This window comes from Parus major, chromosome 10, assembly GCF_001522545.3.
Source record: "Parus major isolate Abel chromosome 10, Parus_major1.1, whole genome shotgun sequence".
NCBI classification, from domain to species: Eukaryota; Metazoa; Chordata; class Aves; order Passeriformes; family Paridae; genus Parus; species Parus major.
In genome coordinates, this window is record NC_031779.1 from 7566021 (window position 1) to 7587874 (window position 21854).

Sequence of the window (21854 nt, forward strand, 5' to 3'; positions counted from 1 at the left end):
TCACCCATCCCTTCTTCACAGGTTTACTTCAATCCTGATTTTCTCTACTCTTTCCCTGCCAGTGACACAGGGGGCAGTGAGGGTTCTAGTTTTCATTTTTAAATCAACCTCTAATGTTTGATATTTTAGAAGTCATACCTTGGTACCAAAGCTACATATTTTGAAGTCACAAAGTTAAAGACAGTAAGACACTAACTAAATTTGTTTGGAAAAATCAGTAAGAATCATACCTAAATTATACCATACATCCATTTCTCCACTCAGTGTTCTTACTTCAATGATTGTTTGCCCGAGGAAGTCATCTGATTCCTTTTTGAAATGCTGTTTTACTCTAGATTTGATATCATCATCTTCATCCCATACTCTTACTTTTATTCTGTCTGTAGAGTTATGACATTCACTGGAAAAACAAAAATAAAACACAAAATATGCGTTTATATATAAACTATCTTACTCTGTACTGCTGTCTAATTCATTAAATTCAATCTCCACACACTTGCTTAACTGCACCAAATGTCAAAGCTAAACTGCAACTTCCAAAGGAATAAAAGGCCATCCCAGATTGCCAAGGACAAAACTAAAATTACAATATAGATGAGAATTACTATATATAAACAGAATAACTTGATTGAATTATATATACATAGAGACCGTATTTAGGAATGTCAGTAACTGCTCATTAAAATTTTCAATTTGAGATTCATATTTCTTCATGTTATTATTTAACAAATTTAACAAATAGGAAAGATACAGTTAGGTCAGGTTTGTTTGCTTAGAGATACCATGTAGTACATACAGTTAACTACCAAAGTAGTAGTCCAGAATAATATGAAACGCAAGAAAAAATTTAAAGAATATCTCCAGTGTGTGTCAGGAAGCTTTTGTAAAAAACCAAGAAGTGTGCACAAACATCCCAGCAAAAAAAGAAAGGCAATCAGAAAAGCCCAGGAAATTAAGCTGCTTTTTTTAAAAGATAGATTAATGTTTCTCAAGACCTCCATTCCCTGGTAAGGAGAAAGAGTAGGGACCAGGCCATGTTCTAAAAAAGTTCTTGTAAATTGCAGTGGCTTACTAACCCCTCCTGGGTTGAGTGGATTTAAGAATCTGCTGCATGGATGAGGGAATGAGGTGGCTTCACTTGCAATCTGCAGAGTACACAGTGGATAACAATTTTTACTCCCAGTTGCACCCTGCATTTATGTACACAGAGATTGAAAAGAAATTCTATTACTGCTTATTCTGATAAGGCACAATGAGGACTGTTTGCTATTCACTGGTGAGGGCTTTTGATCATTCTACTGGAGTATCCCAACACTGATTGCAGAGGTTTGGGTTAGTGAAAAGCTTTCTGCTGATGTTTGACTTGTACAGAGCTGACATCAGTTAAATCCATTCCATACCCACGCATCCATATGAAGGATGTTTTTAATATCCATTCACTAGTGCTACAGAAATATTTTATATATTACATATCTTTGTTTACCTTTAAATATGACTCTGAAGCATAGCAGCAAATTTTCATCTTCAGCAGGGCCTTACTTTGACACTTGATTAAGAGTTTTTACTTAAATTCTATTCCAGACACTATCCCTGCTTAGTGATATGTCTCTATTTTCAGTGTTAAAACAGTAATACTCCAACTTATCTTCCAAGCAGCACCCCTCAGGGGTATTCTAAGAATTAATTAGTGGTGGTAATGGGCTTTGAAAGTATAAAGTGTTGTAAATGGTATTATTACTGTCAAGGCCAATCAGACACTAAAAATGGCATGCACAGCCTTTAACTCTACCACACTGTGACATCATTCAGAATCACAGAAATCCTTCTCTCTGTATTCCAGATTTTAACTTGTATATAATTCTGGTAATTAAAATGCACATTTTTCTGTGATTAGCAAAATTAATAAAATGCAGTTTCTTTTTGTCTTAAAACTGGCTTCCCTGACATCCTACCAACCACAGTCACCTATTGAATCTCCTCTTATAGTGGGAGTTCTCATAAATTACCTCTTCATGTGAGCTCCTGGTATCTGTTATGGGGTGAGCTCATACTGAGGACAGTCAGGATCTCATCTCTCTCCGACCATGTATTTTCAAAGAACATGACAGACATGCTATTTGGCACTCTGTGAAATTTCTCTGACTGACTGATCACAAAATTCAAAAGATATTGGCAAGGACATACAAAATACAGGAAGATAGAGATGGATCAAATGAACATCACTGCCTTAAGAAACAAGGCTAAACCCAGAAACCATTAAATTCTCCTGAAATGTAGCTCTAAGTTACTGTGTAACATTGCTAAAGTCCTGAATTGCATTTATCTGTGCACCCAACAGAAATAATTGACAGGGGATTTCTGTAGCGATGTATATCTGTCACTGGTGAGGTATTTATGTGACCCTCATCACCATACCTGTGCTTTAAATAGAAATCATATTCCTGCTTTGATTCTCTGGCAGATGCTGCATATAAAAAGTCACTGTGTACTTCAGCACGAGCATATTTTTATTCTCCTGAGACAACACAAATTTCCATCTGATATACACTTAGCTGATTAAGAAACAATTATTCAGATGGTCAAGATGACTGTACTGTTCCCTGATATCCTCAGTTGTCCACAACATCCTTTTCTCCTTTAATCTTTAAACTAATCTCTAGGTTAGTGAGACATGGCGAGACCTGGCAGAACCAATGTGTTAACTCGTGTTCATCTTTGTGTCAAAACTTCAGCACAGAGTCAGCTGTATGTTTGTAATGTTCCTGTGCAAGATCACAAAAATAGCATGGATTTGTATTTAAATACTGAAGAGTGGATGAACAAACATTTCCTCCTGGCCTGCCCTGTGGCAATGTGACTGCAGGGAGCTTTACTGCTGAAGTTACAGAGTTGTCTCTGAATGATCCTACTTACCTGCCCAGACTCAGAAGCAACCCTATGTAATGACATGCATGTTCTGCTTTAGTCACTGCTAACATCTGTCCAGAAGCTCTGCGTGGAATTCCTACTTTTGTTTACTCCAGGATAATCATCCCAGGGAATTAAAGGCTAGACAACATATGCTAGTTTCAGTGTTTCTCTTCTAGCCACTGTGCTTTATATGCTCAGTAAAAGCATTCACAGAAGTGTGATACAGGAAGATGAGAAATGAATTGTTCTCTAGTACTCAAAGAATGAATGTACTGATACTTCTGAAAACTAGAGAAGCTGCAGTCTACTCAGAGATGCAAGACAGAAGAGACAGTTTTAATAATTTACCAACAATCTGGCGACACTACATTACTTCTGCATTTCCAGAATGCCACACAGACATGAAATAATCCTCACAGAATTCCAGCTTAGTCTAAGGGCTAGAGTAATAAAACTGTATAATAAAGTATCTTTACAACATAAACCCAATGTAAATTTAGTATTAGATGCACTGGCATGACCTGATTATACATCTCCTCTATGAGATCTGCTACCAGTGTTAAAATGACAACTTAGTGATACTGTGGTACCATCAGTAAGTTCAGGAAGCCACTTATTACTATTATTGTATCAGATCCATACCATTCCACTTTGTTCTTAGGTGTTCACAGACAGTTCCATGGTCCCTCATGAAATCTCCTCCAGATCTTCATTAACCCCACTGTTGGCAAACCTATTCCGAAGTGTGGTTTAAACCTCTCTAAATGTAATTTGTGGCTATTACTTCTTGTTCTACTATAACAGTAAGCATGGAAAATAGATTATTCCTTTCCTCTTTGCAGGAGAAAGGATGTGTTTAAAGACATCCTTACCTCCACTACTTGTCTCTTCTCTAGTCTGGACAGTCCCAATTCTTTAGCAGTGTTGTCACAGGCCATGCTTTCTGATAAAGTAGAATGAGACTAATTATGCTTTTTCTTGCATTATTTTACTCTGTCATAACAAAAAAAGAGTTGTATAAAATTAATCTGGATTGACAGCAGTTTGAAAAAAAGTCTCAGACCATGCACGCTGTACTCTGAAAAACATTATCACTGAGCACTGTTATCATTATATCAATATAAATTGCAATTTATCATTGCAATTGCTTCTTAGAGGTGGTTCTGCTCTCTTGATTTGGGCTGAGCTGTGAGATACAGTCATTTTAATTAGCAGAATGTCTCTCCGAAACTTGGCTGATTATTGAAGAATTTTCAGAATGGATGAATCTAGTAAACTAATGTGTAGGTTTTATTACTCAATTTCTTTTATGTAATATAATTCTTTGTAATATACTCTTGCTTAGGAGGCAATCCTTGAGCTATTTCAACAATTCTGGCAAAACTGTGTTGAGATATGACTGGAAAATGGAGCACCATTTAATCAGTTAACCAATCATGTTATCTTTAGGTGAAGACCATGCTTTTTAAAAGCCAGTTCAGCAGATCAAGAATGTATAAAATAACAGCTGAAAGGGACTTTGGTGAAGCCCTTTTGGCCACTGACAGTAAATATTACTTTAAATGAATCCACTAATAATTTATTTCAAAATAAATGTGTGGGTGCTCCGCCTTAAAGTAACTCTAAAGAAAGAACATCTACAGCTGGATGACTGAAATCAGTTTGAACAAATGTTTTCATGCACTGAAGGTAGCAGTATCAATCCAATGAACGTATTTATTAGAGCCCTTATGCTGTCTTAGTGGCAGCCAAAATAGGAAAAATAAATAATGTAAAATAATCATCCAGTTATTTTAAAGACCTCTGTACTATACAATTGTATCTGAGGTATTTCTGAATTGTCAGAGGAAATGTGGTACCTGCAAAGTCAGCAGGGAAATTTGGGCATGGTACTAGCCTAGACAACACTGTCAGAAAAACCAGATTTCTCTGTATTTTAGCAATCAACTGTTGAAAATAGTCAGGAAAAGAATTAGAGTAGACTTTTATTATAGTGCATCAATCTAAAGGTTTCTACAAACCTGAGAACTATACAGCCAAAATATCTTCCAGTAATTAAGAAAAAAAAGAAAATGCAGTCCCTTTTTCCTGTATTAGACATCACACTCAACCAGAAAAAGAAGGTGACAGCTGCAGGACTCTTCCTTTGCTCTGGCATTGACAGAAACTCCCCTATCTCTGATATTTCATTGAAAAAGCCCCCAGAACTTCTCTGTTATCACATTTCTAATAATGCCAGGAGAAAGGATCAAAGCCCTTAGCACCTATGTTGCATTCATTAAATGAACATCTGCTGGCCTATTTACTTCTCTACCTTGTGCATCAAAAAGCTCTATTTTATTTATGCTTCATGAGGTACCCTGTTAAAATCTATGCCAGTGGCCCATGGCCTTTTAGCAGAGGGTCAGACTACATTTTGTTAGAAACATTCTCTCACTGTTACCATGCAATCATATCTGGGTTAAGTGTGGTTCTAAGAACTAGAACACTGTCCTCCCTCCATGTGGTATGGCAGAGCAAGTGCACAGAGGGGAGCCAATGTTTTTTCCAAGTCCTTGTTTTGGAACAGATGGGAAGATTTAAAAACATGTTTTGGTATAGGTAAGTATAATATTGTAATGTTTTTGAAACATCTTATTTCTGCATTTTATAATTTAAAAGTTATAATGATGGTTAATATTAGATTTTAAACAGGATTTAAATATCAATTACCACTAATAGAGCCTAATTTAAATAATGCTTCCTGAGTCAATTAAATAGTTGTATTGATCTACTTTAGATTTAATCTTCTGGTTCAACATTTATAGTTTATTTAATACAATTTATAATTTCTCCTATACTTTTGTAATTGAAATCCAAAACATTAAATACGCCAGGGAGATTATTTCAGAAAGCACATGTGGTATAAAAGGTTGGAAAATGTATTTAGTACAAGACAGTTGATCAGGAGGTTCATGCTATGGTAAGGTTTTGGAGCGGGGTATAAATTTTATTCTTAGGGCAGCAGATAATTGGTAATATTTAGTGCTGGGAAAAAAAAAAAAAAAAAGAAAAAAAATATTAACATATTTTCAAGTTTCCAGGGATTTAATTGTAGCCCTGCTTACATCTTTGAGAAACTACATTCAACAAACTTCCTACAAAATTTGCTGAATTACTCATCCAATTTTTAACATTACACATTCCCTATAATTAAAATGCAAGAAAGTAATTAATCTCCTAGTTCAGGTCACTCAAAGACATTCAGTGATGGATGACACTTCAACTGTTACCAGAGTAACACAGTTAACTTAAAAAGAAAATGCTTTCTGGAGAGAGGAAGCTTGTAAAAAGTTTCTAGGTGTCTGTTTTCTCTGAAATACCTATTCATTTCTAGTACAAGTACATTCTAGTACAAGTGTTTGGAATTGTGAAAGGAATGGCATTCATTGTTTAATTCAGCTGGATTTTCTAGTACCTTTTCCATACAAATAGAAGGAGCATCTTGGACCAAAACCCTTTCAAACTCTACTGAAACAATAACCTTCTCCTCAGTGAGGTAGCAGGTTTTGGTCAAAAACCAGGCAAGTCCTAGATAATAAGAAGGTAACCTTATGACATTGCACATTCTTGAAGGAAACAGGGCTCTATTTCAAATGCCTGAACCCTCACAGAAATTGTTTGCACAGTTTATGTAGATAGGAACAGAGACAACATTTTCCCCGCTTTACAGGAGGAAAGAAATATGAGAATACACTAAACAATACCATTGTACCATATCTTCCACATCTGACTTTTGGACAATACTCAGTATTCTAAAAGTATGGACATTACAAACACACCAGCCCTGTGCCTGGAGCACACCAGAAACTACTGAACTCCCCAGTCACACCAGAATCACAGTGTCAAATAAAAACACGTTTACCTTGCACGGTCAGTATCTGACACATAGGAAAGCATTTCTAATGACAATAATTGGTGTGTGAGGTTGAAGCATGAAAACTGTTACTTATGTTCTCTTAAAGATAAGACCAATTAGACACCACCAACAGATCCCAAAGATTACTTAATTATAAGCTGCACGATCACTATCAGATAAAGCCACAATAAATTTCGATGCTCTCTCCATTTAGAACTTGCTAATTTGCTGTGAAAATGCATAGTACAGACAAAACATACAGACATATCTTCAAATTAGCTAATATTTCACTTGGTAGAGTTATATTACCCAAATGTAGATTTAAAAAAAACCCAAAAACCAGCATTTTCTATACTTACAAATAGAATTTTTCATCCCATACTGGATTCAAGTTTCCAAAAATAGTTTTTGTTCTTCGCTTGTTTTTGCCAACTTGCACTGTAACATATGGGTCACTTGAGCCAGTTTTGTCCTTAGCCTGTAAGCCCTGAGCACAAAGAACTGCAAGAAAAGGAGAGAAATGTGCTTTAGCCCTCATAGCCTTTATTGCCAAGGAGTAAATGAGAGTGACAACAGCAACAGGAAACAAAGGCCTCAAAGTGAGGGTTTGTGAAGGAAAGGTTTCTGCATTATTTTCCCAATGTCTGTAACTGTGGAGACTGACAAGGCTTGTCTAACTATCCTTCTGGACTGTATCATATCTTAAAATATAGTTTAATAGCTTAATAAATATAAAGATTCACTACTGACCACCAAACAAATACTTTTCACGCATAATTCAAATACTTTTCTCAAACTTTGGTTTAATCAAAATTGCAAGGAATTGTTGTATAACTTGTCCTGAGTCTGATGGTTCCCTAAAATTCCCTGCCCCCAAAAAATAAAGAAAAATTTCCAGAATTTCTCCAAAGATCCAACATTTTCAAAGGAAAACCTCCAATAATATAAAAAATATACCCTGTGGTTTATGGAACTTAACATGATGGGCATGGCTATCATTTGTTATTTGTTCTTTTAAGAGATGAAGCATGATTTTTAGAATATTTTTTATACTACCACAGAAAGGGTGACAGTTCAGATCAATTATAATCAAGTCTTTATGTATTTGCTATCCTTTATGAGAGTTAATGTGGGTGTATAGCTAATAGATATGAATTTAGTGACAAATATAAATACATAGAATTTGATTTTCCACCATAATTCATGTAAGTGGAAATCTCAGGAGAAAGAACTGTCAAAAAGCAGCCTACCAAAGCCAGAGAACTGCAGTTAAAATGCTTGCTCTGGCTCTTACCATCCAGCAGCAGTTGGCTTTGTTATTTTGCACATATTATTGAAATCATCTCAGTGGTAACATTTAGTTAACATTCTCTAATGTCAATCATTTTGGATAATGAAGCTCCCTTGGCGTGCTCAGGAGAATGATTACCTAAAAATGGCACCTTGCTCTGCAGATCAGCTCTCGGTGTGGGTTCAGTTGTATGTGCTGACTTCAGAGGAAGAAGTAAAATTCTGCTATTCTTTAACACATCCAATTTCTGAAAGCACTCTTAGGAATGAAATAATATTTTGTCTTCACCATTCACTCTAAACCCACATGGAAACTTTTAGAAGGCAAGGAAGTATCCCTCTCCTATTTATGCAGTAGAATTAAGGGACAGCCTAGCAAAAGCCTTCAAGGATTAAATTGTATGTATTATACTGGCCTGAACACAAGACAGCCTTCAGTATCCTTTAGAGGTAGAATCAAAAATAAACATATAAATTAAACATGCCCCTAGTGCTTGGTGACAGTCCCACAATTCCACAATTATTCTTTAGAGTTTCATGCACCACCTCTCAACCTTCAGAATAGCCTCTGTTTATGCTGAGGCTTTAATTCAAAAACTGAAATGTCAAAGTCAGAGCTGGAAATCTTCATGAGCAACCAGGCTAATGCAGTTGGAAGCCATCTGGAATATGTTCAGAGTGAGCAGAATTATGCAACATCAGCATCACTAAAATGAAACACACCCATAGTCAAGCAAAGTGAATGGATAATAAGTTTCAAACCAATGGGATCTGGAATTGCAAACTCAAGTGTTTTTTTAATCACTCAAAGCCTGGTTTTTTGTGAACTTTAACTCTTGCAGTTGGAGCAAAAAGCTCATCATTAGCACAGGAGATATTGGTAGGAGGTAGAGTAGATACATTGGTTTTACTCATCTTCCTTCCTAAAGCAGTAGGATATAAAGTGGCTTTGGCAACTTAAAACTCAACTCTTGCAGTTGGCATCCTACAAATTCAACTGTTTGTAGAGGCACCAAGATACAATTGAACACACAGTCCAATTCTACTTATAAAAAAATCTTGCTCCTGAACCAGGGGAATAGGCAAGAAAGAGCTCTTAGAACAGAAGAAAATTACCTGTGATAGTTATTTTTGCTGACCATTTGGATGTTCCATCCAAAACACTTTGTTTTGCTGCTTTTGTATATTGTACAAAATCTTCTTTAGAAATATTAAACATTTCCTGGATCACTTCAAACACCTCTGGTCTATTTTTCTCTCTAATCTTCATTCTTTCTTTCATAGCACTAATAATATTCTGTGTTTTGTCTTCTGCACCATGTTTGGAACTTTTCTCAGCTGCTCCTGAAATGAGAGAAAAGGTCACCACAGTAATGGAAAATCCATTTTTTCTTACTCCCCTCTAGGATCTCCAGTCAGCTCTTGGTACAGAAGCACCTGAAGGAGATTTTCGTTTCACCCAATTAATGTTTCATATATATTCTTAAAATTATAAGTTAATTATAAGTTGATTTTGTTTAACATGAGGGGTTAATATTCACCTTTTTATACATAAAATTATTTATCAAACCAATATTATTCAGTGCCAATCAGTACTGTGGAAACATCTCAACATGCATACTAAGCATAAATTTGTGATCTCAAAACTCAATTATTAGACACCATACCTGTGGCATTAAACTTAGAGACTCTGGAAAAGAGAACCTTTGCAAGAAAATACTATATCACAGGTATGGAACAGAGAGGCTCCCCTCTCCAATAAAAGGGTCATTACTGATAATTTCAGTAAGTATATCAGGGTGGTAGAAGAGATCAAGAGATATTATCTGTGTGAGAATACTTCTAGACTGTGTTAGCTTGTGGTGGCACGTTAGGCAGAAAATAATCAGGTAACTTTTTGGGGACATCGTAACCACTAGAACATTTATTGGCTTAAATTGAAGAAAAAATTATTTTAAGATGACTAAGCTGTTACAGATCTTGTTCAAAGTTCTTTTCTGAAGGGCTCTGGAGAGATTTCTCTAACTGATCTCAGAGGCCCTTCCAAAAACAAAGTGAAGTTCACCTTAAAAAATGTCCTTTTTCTGTCAGAGGAAAAGGTTTCTGATCAATGCCTCTACAATATATTCTTGATAAAATCCCGAAGATCAACCTTGCAGTTGAGTGTGAGAAAAGAAACATCAGACTTGTATGATCAGAATGGTAGGAAGCAAAAAATTTAAATTCCTGCGGTGCTAAACAGGCTATTTCAACTCTTGATGAGATTAACATATAAAGCAAGATAGAAAAACACTAGAAAATTTATAATCAATGACACACTGCCACTTGCTATAGGCATTGCTGAAATTTGGCTCATGCTGTTAAACACTACTCAAAAGCTTGTGGCACTGAATGACAGAATCATCATTATCATTAGCAGAAGTAAGTACTTCACTCTTCCAAAAAGTCATGAAAACATCATCTAACTAGTCATCCTCAAATCCTGGGAGGATTAAAATATTATTGTTACCTTTAGAGGGTTAGCAAAATTAAAACAAAATACTTTTGAACAATTTGTTGCGCAATTATAATTTGGATATTTCAACACAGAAGAAGCACAGAGTTCCTTGTTCACAATACCGTCAAACACCAATGTGTTCTTTATGAAGGAGTTTTTGTTGAGGCACTCAGCTTACAATGACTAAAGAAGAAATTATCAACTCTATAGAGCTGGAAAGGGTCCTCTTTCAGCATAAGATTTCAGTGAAGTGTTACAAACAAATATTACATGCTTCGTTTTCCTCAGTTTTCAATGTGTCTGAAGGTTTCTTAGCACATTGGAGGGCAACTGATATCTATATATAGAGAGATGTAAAGAGGGAAGGCATAGTGCTATAAGATTGGAAAAGCTTGGGCTGAAATACCAAATAGCAGTGATCCCAGACTGCAAGAAGGTTGAATTATGTGGCTTCTTCAAGGAGTTTTCCATGGCTACTACATCTTGAGAAATCTTGAAAATCTCTTGGTCAGAGTACCTAATCTTTTTGAATATGGAAGACCAAAATTCTAGTGATTAAAAATTACCCACACTAAAAAATTAGGAACAAGTAGAAATAGAATTATGTGCTACCATGAAACAAAATATCAGTTAAAAAATTCTCCAGTTTTAGAGAATCATATTTTATTACAAAAGATACGATTGCTGAGCTGCCTGGAAAACATGATAGGTCATTCTTAAAAGATGCAGGAGGGAACTTTTCATTTTCTGCCCTTCCTTAAAAAGTAGAATGATAAATATTGGATACAATCTGAATGGCAATAACATACTCCTGTTAGAAACCTTGCTTGTTTTTGAGACCTCACAGATAAAACTGAAATATGTTTTAAAATATAACTTGCTTTAAGTAAACATCTTTATACTCATTTATTGCAACTAGTTTTATATCCCCTATTGCTGACAACCTCTACTGCTGTCCATCAACAACTTTTTTCATGCAGTATTGATCAAACTAATTAAGACAATAGAGTAACTTACATTGCACAGGAAGTTAACAAGCTCTTTTTGCCCTAGGGACTGATAGAAACTCAACATGATTGAAATCAATTCTAATTTAATATTGCACCTAGTACTAGAAAGGGGTATCCTGTTGAAGATGAGAGAGCTAATGAAAGTGTTACTGTTTTTTTTCTAAATCTAATTTAGAACAAGTTTATATATTGACCCTAAAGATCTTGAGATGTGAATTAATTCCTACAGTCTACATTAAAAATCATTATAAATTAAAAAAAATAAATCATAGAAGTTTGAAGGCCAATGCATCCTAATGATTATGAGATGAGCAAAAGGATGACTATGATAAAAATAACTATACTTCACTTTATGACACTGTTAGCATCAGCTTTCTCAGAAATAGAGGTTTAACCAGTTGGTCAATTCATTTTTTCAGTGGAAAACAAGGAACATAAAATTTTCAAAGTAGTATACTATGAACACTGAACAATTAATCTGTTGCAAAAAATACAACAGGATGCTCAGAAACTTTTGCATCCTAATGAGAGGAGTGAGATCCCTTATGTATGTTAAATGTTTTAGTTGCAATTTGTCTTTTTGAGGTTTTGCTCTTTCAAGACTCAATGTGCAATGTTTTCAAAGTGTTCATACTACAGCTGACTGACAATCTTATTTATTTTTTGCATGCTCTCAGACATATTCTGTATAATATCAAATGTGTAAAAATTCATCAAAGACATCACTGCACTCTGAACCATTTTTAATGCTTTTTTTTTTTTTTTTTTTTTTTTTTTTTTTTTTTTTTGGGCTGGTGGTATGGGCCAAGGGACAACAGCCTAGTTTCAACCACAGTGCAGAATAGAATCACAATTAAGCAGCTAGGGAGTTTGATTTAGAAATTCATCACTGATTTTTTTCTCCATGGGGTCAGCTTCTGTGGGAAATTTTAATTAATTCCTGAGCAGTAGAAACCTTGAGCATCCATCCCTTGTGATAGCTTCTCACCCAGAGAACACAGTGTAAAGAACCAAGAACTGAGTAGTTCTGATAGAACTGATATCTATGGAGTTTTGTCACATGTAGAAGCTCTGGAACATAACAGTGAACAGTGTTGAATAACTCCAGAGCATGGAATCCCATTCAATTCCGAAGTCAGAATATCAGAAAACCTGCAGGTCTTGATTTTCTATTGCTTAGCATCTCGTATAATAATTGTATTGTAATTTAAGAACTGTTTAAATACAGCTGATATATTTTCACAGGATGGTGCATGGTGGCTGGATCTAAGCTGAGCAAGGAAAAAGCAAAGGTTGTTTTGCTTTAATTCTAGTGTCAAATGGCTTACTGACTAATTTTTCTTTCCCTTACACATAAAGGGTTTAGTATTTTGAAGGGACAAGATCTTACTTACTGTTCTATATTTTTGACTAATAAATAGCACATAATATGACTACAGTAAGTAGTAGGAATATTTTTGAATATTTCCTTTGACCTTTTTTGTGTTTTGAGTTAAGTAAAACAAAGAGGGTTTAACATCAAGTAAAAAATTGCTCCAGATATTGCCATAGGCAGTGGAAGGTAAATAATTCACTAATGCTGGTAGGCATTATTTTGTAAATGCCCAGCAACATTTGACAGATTTCAAGGACAAAAGCAAAACTAACAGTAGGTTTTCCATAAAGCTTCTGGCTAGCTCCTCAACTGAGAAACAGCAACACATCTTCACTGATCTTAGGTGATCTGGTCTCTCATTTCAAGAAATTGCTGTGCATACACAGAAAATCAAAAGGTGTGAATTAATACAGCACTTCAGCTGTCATGAAATACTCACTCTGCAAACAGTCAGCATTTAGGAGGTCCTGGCACTTCTCATGGCATTTGACACCACATTCAGTGCATCTCATGCCTTGCCTGGCTATGCCCCAAAGGAGGCCTTCACATTCATAACAGTATGTGGGAGTTGTAGCTGTCCAAATTTCAAAGTTATGAGGTGTAGTTGATGATATTGGATAGATCAAAGCCTGCAGGGTCTTCTTGAAGACATGCATTTTCTGTTGGGCAAGAAAAAAATACTTCAGGTTTATTGTTTAACACAAGTGAACTGTTTCTAAACTATATGCCATATACACTTAAAATTTTACAAAATATCAGAATATAAATAGAACCATAAAATAATTTGCAAAATCCTGATTCACTCATTTTGCTTTACACTTTGAAAAGAACTCTGCATGACTGTGTTGTCTGATTACACAAACAGTAAAGTTGCAATCAAGTGACTCAATTAACACATAGTCTTTTATATATATATTTATAATTTGAGGGAGAAAAAAAAAGCAGCATTACATTCATTGGGGCATCTTAATGCCTAATTAACATTAATTCTGAATATTTGAATACTTCCTATAGGGACTTAGACACACTGCACAAAATGCCCAATGACTATATACAACACTATAATACCAAGTGTCTATATAATCTCATCAAACAAAAGCAAGCCAATTGTAAATCATAAAATTTCATTTTATCTATATTCCTATAACAGCATGCTTACTGTTACTACTTCTTTTTTAAAGAAAAGTTGCTTTTTACTATAGACAAGAATGACCCATACTCTCAAAATTCCAAACCCATTTCTTGGAGTGTTTTGGTTTAAGACCCATGACAAGCTCTATTACAAGAGCAGTTATTGGCTTTTTACTGATTGTACTGTAACAACCTCAGTCTCAGCTCCTTAGTGTTTAATAAGATGAAAACAAAGCAGTGCCAGTAGTTTTGTACACCAGACCTTGGCTTATATGGGCACAGTACTCTTGATTGTTTGTTTGAACTTTTTTTCAGGCATCCTGGTCTTCTAGGTCCAGGCAATTTATTGGGAATAAGAAGAGCTCAGCAGCTGTAAGGCAGCACTTGGAACCAAGATTAGGCTGTTTGCGTCTTTTTTAGGGATGGGTGTTCACTAAACACGCACATGACTGCCATGAATGTATTAGAAGTTCTAGATTCATTCCCTTATAAATGAATCATTGTTTCTTTTAGAAGGAAGAAACCATATTATAAAACAAACCACAGTGGGATATTTCTGAAAATCTGGCTGTCCTACCTTGTCCTCCTCTGGTGTAGATATTATGCAAGGAGCTCTAATGCTGGCTATACAGCTGTAGCAAGGGAATAAGATTTTGGAATTTGTGTGATTTGTGTATTTTTGTTTTAACATCACTGCCACAGTTCTGACAGTATAGAAAGCAAGCCAAACTTATTCAGTTAAGCATTTGTTAACACTCCCTTATCTTTAATATCCAGCTGTGGCAATTGTATGCCAAATGGAAGGTATTAACCTGTCTAAAAATATGCTGACATTCTTGGTTTTATGTACCTGCATCTCTACTCAAACTTGTGAGATATTCTGCTAATAATAGATTGTCTGATAAAAGTAAAATATTCTATTTGTGTGCATATCTGCATAATGTTGCAGAGAATCAATCAGAGTACTTTTGCTACCATGGGAAAACCAATACCATGTAGCCATATGGTAGCCACTGATTCAGAGTTAAGCACGAAAAATATCAAAACCAAATGTTTGGTAGCTTAGGGTGCAACAGCTCTTACTGAAGTCAGTAGTTACTGCTAAAAACAATATCCATCCTGTAAAGCCTGGCCAAAGATATATGGTGAGATATTTCATGGACATTTGATCTGAGCACATCTGAGAACGCTGTATAATTGAACTAAGAAAAAAACCCCGATACAGCAGGAAAGACTAAAACAAATACTGAATTGCTCTCCAGGGCATTTCTTAGCTTATCCTAACAAACTTCCCTGAAAGCAAGCAAAGGTGTACACCAGTTTGATTTGGCAGACCCTAAGAACTGTGATAGTAACCTAACTGTGGCCACCTAACTCTGGGGAACTAATATTTCAACATTACTCCACTTTTGCTTTCCATGTTACAGGGACCAGGAAAGAAACTTTAAAACAACCTAAAGTGAATTTATACAGCTTGCTGAGGAATTGGGCTTCTCAGAAACCACTGATTACCCTCTCCCATTCCTGAGCTCATGTAGCCTCAGTAAAAATCCTGCCCTTTCACCCTGTTCAGCTTCAATATTTTTCACATTATAAATACTTTTAGAATTTTGTCAGTAACTTTTACATTTTTCTGAAATGTCAGTAAGTAATGAAATTTACCATCAACAGGCCTTAAAATAAACATTTGAGGGTAAACAAAGTTTTCAGCTGAAAGACACAGTTTGTAGATTGGTTTTGTGCTGAACGTGTTCTTTCCCCTGTTGTTAATAAAGAAAATTGCAAAGGAGAATTTTATTTCTCTTACTGTCTAGAGGCTTCCATTTCTATTACTCTCCTCTGTTTAAATGTTTTTGTTATGTGAATTACAGAGCATAACAACATGGCACTAATAACCTCCAATATAACTATACAACTAATAATTGGTTTGGCAACATTTAGCACTACTAATATATAGGATAATTATTTAGTTATCTGCTTATCCTCTGAAGGAAAATTTATTTCTATCATATACTATTTGAAATACTTGTCTACGTCATTGATGTATAATTTTCAAAAATGTATAGCTCTTTGTTCAACAAAGCAATTGAATGGTTACCCATATAAAAGCATATAAGTAAAATGCTGACAATGTCTTCGGATCTGTGCTTGAGAACACACAAACTCACTGTGTCATGAGTGTGTTGTACCAAAAAGATAGCAGTGACAGGTGGCAAAGCTCAAAGCCTTAACCTCAGGGTGTAATTTTTTGAGTAGGTGGCACTTGAGTTTAAATAAAAGGCATTAGTTCAAAGAAATTTCATACTGAATCTAATCAGCCACATAACCCACACCCACCAGAGTCACCAATATTCCCTCTAGAAAAACTTGAGGGATGGTAAAAACTAGAAAAGCCTTAATAAGAGGAATAACTTGCCCAAAGGGGATCTTTTTTCCTTAACTTTCATTGGTGACTCCATTTCTTCATCTGCATTTCACATCTTCATTTTGTGGAGAGTATCTGGAGACTTCTTTTATGCCTGAAAACCCTTTTTGTTTTCAAATCTTGCTCATCAGTGTAATGATGCCCTAGGTTATTAAATTTGGCTGTCTACTTGGAGAAATAGAAAAATAGTGCCTATCCCTTGTTTTAAATATCTTGTAAGCAGCTTTACTGGTTGTACTCTTACATTTGTCTGTGAAAGAGCAATCCCTGCCCCTTGGTATGTGTAGTGAGGTCTGGCATAGGACTGGCTTCTCTTACTCACCTCTACTCTGAATTAGCTTTTTACATTTTCTCATCAAATGAACTTTCATTTGTCTATTTTGCTGTCATTTGCTGTCTGCCCTCGGACTTACATTTTTATTTCAAGATTTCCTAAGAAATAACTACTTCTGGTACACTGTTTTTCATATGGCATGGCTCAAACAGAGTCAAAAGGATATAGAGTTATAAAAATACATTCAAGTGAATTTCCCCTTTCAATTTCTCCTGAATCAGAGTTCAGTAGTTACTTTGGTTGATGCAAGCATTGGAGACATGTTTGCACTCAGCTGCTCACTGGGATTTGCTGCTTTTTTTTTCCTCCTGAACAGGACCATTTACGTAAGAATCTCTAAGGGCAGTCCAAATTATTTTTTCTTTTCCTGCATTTGTTGGCAATTAATATTATCTCCAACACTTGCAACTCTAGCCCTTTAAAGTCAGAGCCTGGTTTTTTTTACATGAGACGAGCCATGTAAATTAATGGATGAATCTATAATTTTTGTCATAAAAGGTAGTAATACTTATATGCAATGTGGTTTGTTTAGTAAACATCTTTTAGTAAAGTACATGGTATATTTTAGGGTCTTTTACTGAATTCAGTTATTTTGGTACAAACTATAACAAAGTTGAAAAAACTATTTTATTTTGTAGCACTTGGATGCCCCAAGTTTTTCTTCTATAATTTTCCCTCAGCCTTGAACTGTTTAAGATCTCATAGTTCTCCGTTCTGTCAACCTTTGTTGGTATTTTGAGATAGCAGAATAAAAAAACTACCGTCCCTACTGGAGGCAAATTTCAACCACCAGCTGTTTTCTGCCTCACCAATCCATCTCTGAGCACCACCAAATCACAGCTTTATGATTACCATATAAGCACAGAAAGTTCACAATAAACCAGGTAAGACTGATGCATGTTAATATTTGTGCTATGTGTTCCACTTCCCAGAACACCTGTCAGTATTTTCTGTTCTCCCATTCTCCTGCTATGGACCTTAACAACAATGTAAGAAAATTTCAACTCTTCATTTTTCTTCAGAATAGGACGTATTTTAGAAGGCTATGTATGCACTAGCAATTTGAGGGACACAAAATGGGCCTGCATTTCTTCAAATTATTGCTTTTTTTAAGTTCAGTTATATAAATCTTGCATCACACTTCATCAAGTATTACATAAAGTATTCCTGAGAAAAATGGCATCAAGTATTACATCAAGTATTCCTGAGAAAAATGACATCTGCTGCGTTTTTGTTCAAAAAAAGTCCTTTTCCAAATCCAAGTGAAATCAATAATGGAAAACATATTTTATTAGCTATGACTATGCTTTTTCAAAAGACTCTTGTGGTAACTTCTTGATAGAATTAAATATTTCTTCTAGAATCACATATATTATTAGCATGAGTTACATTAAAAAAATGAAATGGTATCCTAAGGACTGGGAAAAAACGATCATCTTGCAGAGCCCTGTCATTCTAATTGCACTCAGAGTGTGATGAAGATAGAAAGATGATGAAAGACTGTAGGTAAACATGGTACAGTTGGACAACTTAAAACAAAAAGCTTCTCCAGAATAACTGCTTTTTAAAATCAAAGGTCTCTTGGTTAGTCCCCTCTGACTGTCATGGATGTGAGTCAGCAGAAGCAAACCTGGTTTTGCTACAGTGGATCAGGCAGCAAATTCTGCGCAAGTTCTCTGGAAGTTCCTACACAATAAATGGAATACACTCCATTTCATCCAGTTTGGGGTGTGGAAGGCTGAAATAAATTTTAGAGATCTTTGAACAAAAAATTAAACACTTACCATTTCATCAGTGTTTATGGAGGTCCGGATGAGCATGGCCATGGAAATACCAGATTTTCGAGCTGCAAGTGTCTGTTTAAGGCAAATGCAAAAAAGTTACCAATTATACAAGTAACAACTGCTGTTGAATCTAATGGAAGGCAAACAGTACTTGATTATGCTACTGGATGTAAACAAAACTCTAGAAGATACAAAACCTTTTAGTTAATGTTTGCAGCTCACAATTTTTAGGGTTTCGGCACATAATGGAAGTACACTTTCCATCATCATTACTGTTTCTTTCAACAGTGACAAGATGAACTGACATTTCTAATACAAAACCTGTTATTCAGAGGTTTGTGACTCAGTTTTTTTAAACCACAGGCTGTCACTGTTTTTCCGCTTTGCCAACCAAATTAATGTGGTACAAGGATAGGCATCCTGCCCTAATTTGGAAGCTGACTGTGCCTGCAGCAACAAGGGAGATCATTTTGCAGTAGTCTTATGGTTCAAGTTGACAGTCTGGATAATTTTTTGTAACTCACTGAACATTTTTAAACAGTGTGCATGTATATAGAATGCTACTTAAATAAAAGGACCTCAAGAAATCTTAAAGTATTATTTTCCTTAAAGACGATATTAATTCAATGCTATGGATATCTATATGGAGAAATACTCTGGTTATCTGAGAAAGGAAAAGAGACCAGAGCTCTGTGTCAGTCTGTCCTCATTTGGCCACATAATGTTACTGATATATGGACAACTCTGGTTCTGAAGACAATGCACTTGGTTGTAGAGATTAACTCTTTTGCTCTAGTATGGTACATACAAAGGGACTCAAATGAAAGTAATTTTAATACACAATTATCAGGGAAATTTTATATTCCTTACTGCAACATTCCAGAAATTTAAATGGGTCCTTGAGAATTAACTAGCGAGTATAATGATCGGAAAGGGCCCTGGGGGAATGAGGTCTGTGTGTTTTACAAATAGTATTTCAAATCTGAATATCACTTCTGCTATCAATAATCCTTTTGGCCTGACAGAGCAGATGAGACTTATTCCACTGTGCACAATATTAACCATAACACCGTTATATTACTGGACTACACCTGCAGTGTTGTTTTCATTCCTCCTTTCGCTTATTCTAAATCATTCCAAGCGTGTTTGTATGCTTGTGTCTTGTCTCTGTTCTTCTGTCATCCACTGTCTGCTTTGTCATGCTTTGCTGCCCTCACAGTCTAGCAGTGTATGGATCAATTATACCACCCACTAACCCTAAGTCTGTTGTTGCCTTTGTTGTGAGGATACATATTTTCACCTAAACGTAAAGTGGGTCTCTGTAGTCCCTTATTATAGAACTATTACAGCGAAAGTTTAAATGATACTTTGTGTGTGACATTCTTATTTTTGTGAAACACATACTGGGCCAGAAGCAATTTAGGCTTACATCAGCAAAGGAACTGCATCATTAATCTCTGGATGAAGAGACAATTCCAATTTCTTCCAATTATATAATTTTAAACACTGGAATATTTAAAATGGATTTCTATTTATTTATTTATGAGACTGTTCAATTTTAATTTTAAATGTTCACTTTCCCTGATTCAATTTTCAATAAGTTTCTCTTGATAATAATTAAACTTGCAGACTGACACAGAATTATTAATCTTGTGTAACCAATTATAGGGTAAGAAATCATCTTTGGTTTAGTTGTATTCATCTCTGTCCTATTACAAAGAACCCTCCTTTTTTTTTTTTTTTTCTCTTTTAAACTCAGCAATTTACCAACTCTATGCCATTAATTTCCTATCAGACTCTCCATTCTGTTACTATTAAGTAAATAATTCTGTTTACTTCTCTGTGACCACCCTTTCATTCTATTTCTGTGAATGTGGGAAATTCCATGTGTGTATGACACTGAGATTGACAATGTTACAGGAAAGAATAAACAGTGTTCAGGCTTTGTTTTTCCACATTGTTTCAAAACCCAATGCTACAAAACCCACATACCAAAGTTTAAAATGACAAGTAAAAATGATTTTGCATCATTAAGAGGAAAATAAACAATTTTCATAATCAGTTGAGTTTTGGGTTTTGAAAATGTACTTTAAAAGCATTGACCTTTTGATCCCTCTTGAAACAGTTTTTTCCCAAAGTTTTGCCAAATATCCATGTAGATTTGCTTGCCTGGACTATACCAGTTTTATAGTTTTCATGTCCCTTACACTTAGGAAGGGATTTGACCCTTTTAGATCTCAATTGCACAATCCTGGCCATTCCAAGCAATAGAGCAATGTGAACGACTTGTCAGGACAGGAGCACAAAGGGCATAACATTAACCTCAAATATAGGGCAGTGACTGCTGTGTTCTGTCCTCCAGCAATACCAAAGAACATGAGGCAGCAGAACTGCAGTTTTGTGCTATCACTAAGTCAATAAACAGAGACTATTTTCTGTGAGAAAAAAAAAAATGGGGAAGCAATTTTTACCCCATCGCATGTCCTTCGAGCCAGGTTTTCCCAAGGGGTGCCCTTGGAATCATGGAGCTTTACTATTTTACTTCTTAATCAGAAGTGAGTTTGAAATTATAGTACAGTGCCCTATATAAAATAACAAAACCTAATAGGAAACAGATAATTAGGCTGTTCTTAATAAAGTGTTTGTCATGTTGGAAGAAAGCAATATCTAGAGGGATTTGTGAAAAAACAGTAAATTGAACAGTCATATGGATTAAATTTACACGGGTTTTAGTAAAAAAAAACCCACAAGGATTATTACAATTTATGTACCACTGTCAGAAGACACTACTTCTACAAGAGAAAGCCCATAAAATGCTTCTGTTCTAAAACACTGAAGTTGGTGATAACTCAACAGCATGAAGCACTGAACACACAGCACTGTCACTTCATAAGTGTGGAATGAAACAAGGAGGAGAGAGCATTTTGGAAAGAGAAAGGGCAAAAAGCTGCCAGATTTATCTGTGGGAAATAAGGTGACAGGTTATGAAGTAACGAGAAAACCTCTTCCCCTATTGCCTCTCTGTTTCCAAGTAGCAGCAAGAAAGAAAGGTAAGTGTAGCTCATCAGCTGGAACTTCCAGGAAGTCCAAAATGTCAGAGCATTAAAAGAATATGGAGAGCAACAGGAACCTGCAGTATTTCACATGTCTCCTTTAACAGGACACAGAACTTGTCAGCAGTTCATACTTGTTTACCCTCT

General features: G+C 35.5%; 1 protein-coding gene across 6 annotated transcripts in view; it reads right to left on the minus strand.

The window, feature by feature from the left end:
• Nucleotides 1-21854, minus strand: part of UNC13C (unc-13 homolog C) — a 174421-nt gene that overhangs the window by 71417 nt on the left and 81150 nt on the right. For all 6 annotated transcript variants that reach the window (XM_015638962.3, XM_015638961.3, XM_033516898.1 and 3 more), the window contains 5 exons: nt 18655-18726; nt 13420-13639; nt 9215-9442; nt 7168-7309; nt 231-400 (listed from right to left, as the gene is read on the minus strand). In XM_015638962.3, the coding sequence (XP_015494448.1) occupies nt 231-400; nt 7168-7309; nt 9215-9442; nt 13420-13639; nt 18655-18726 (832 nt within the window). The remainder of the gene's footprint in view (nt 1-230; nt 401-7167; nt 7310-9214; nt 9443-13419; nt 13640-18654; nt 18727-21854) is intronic.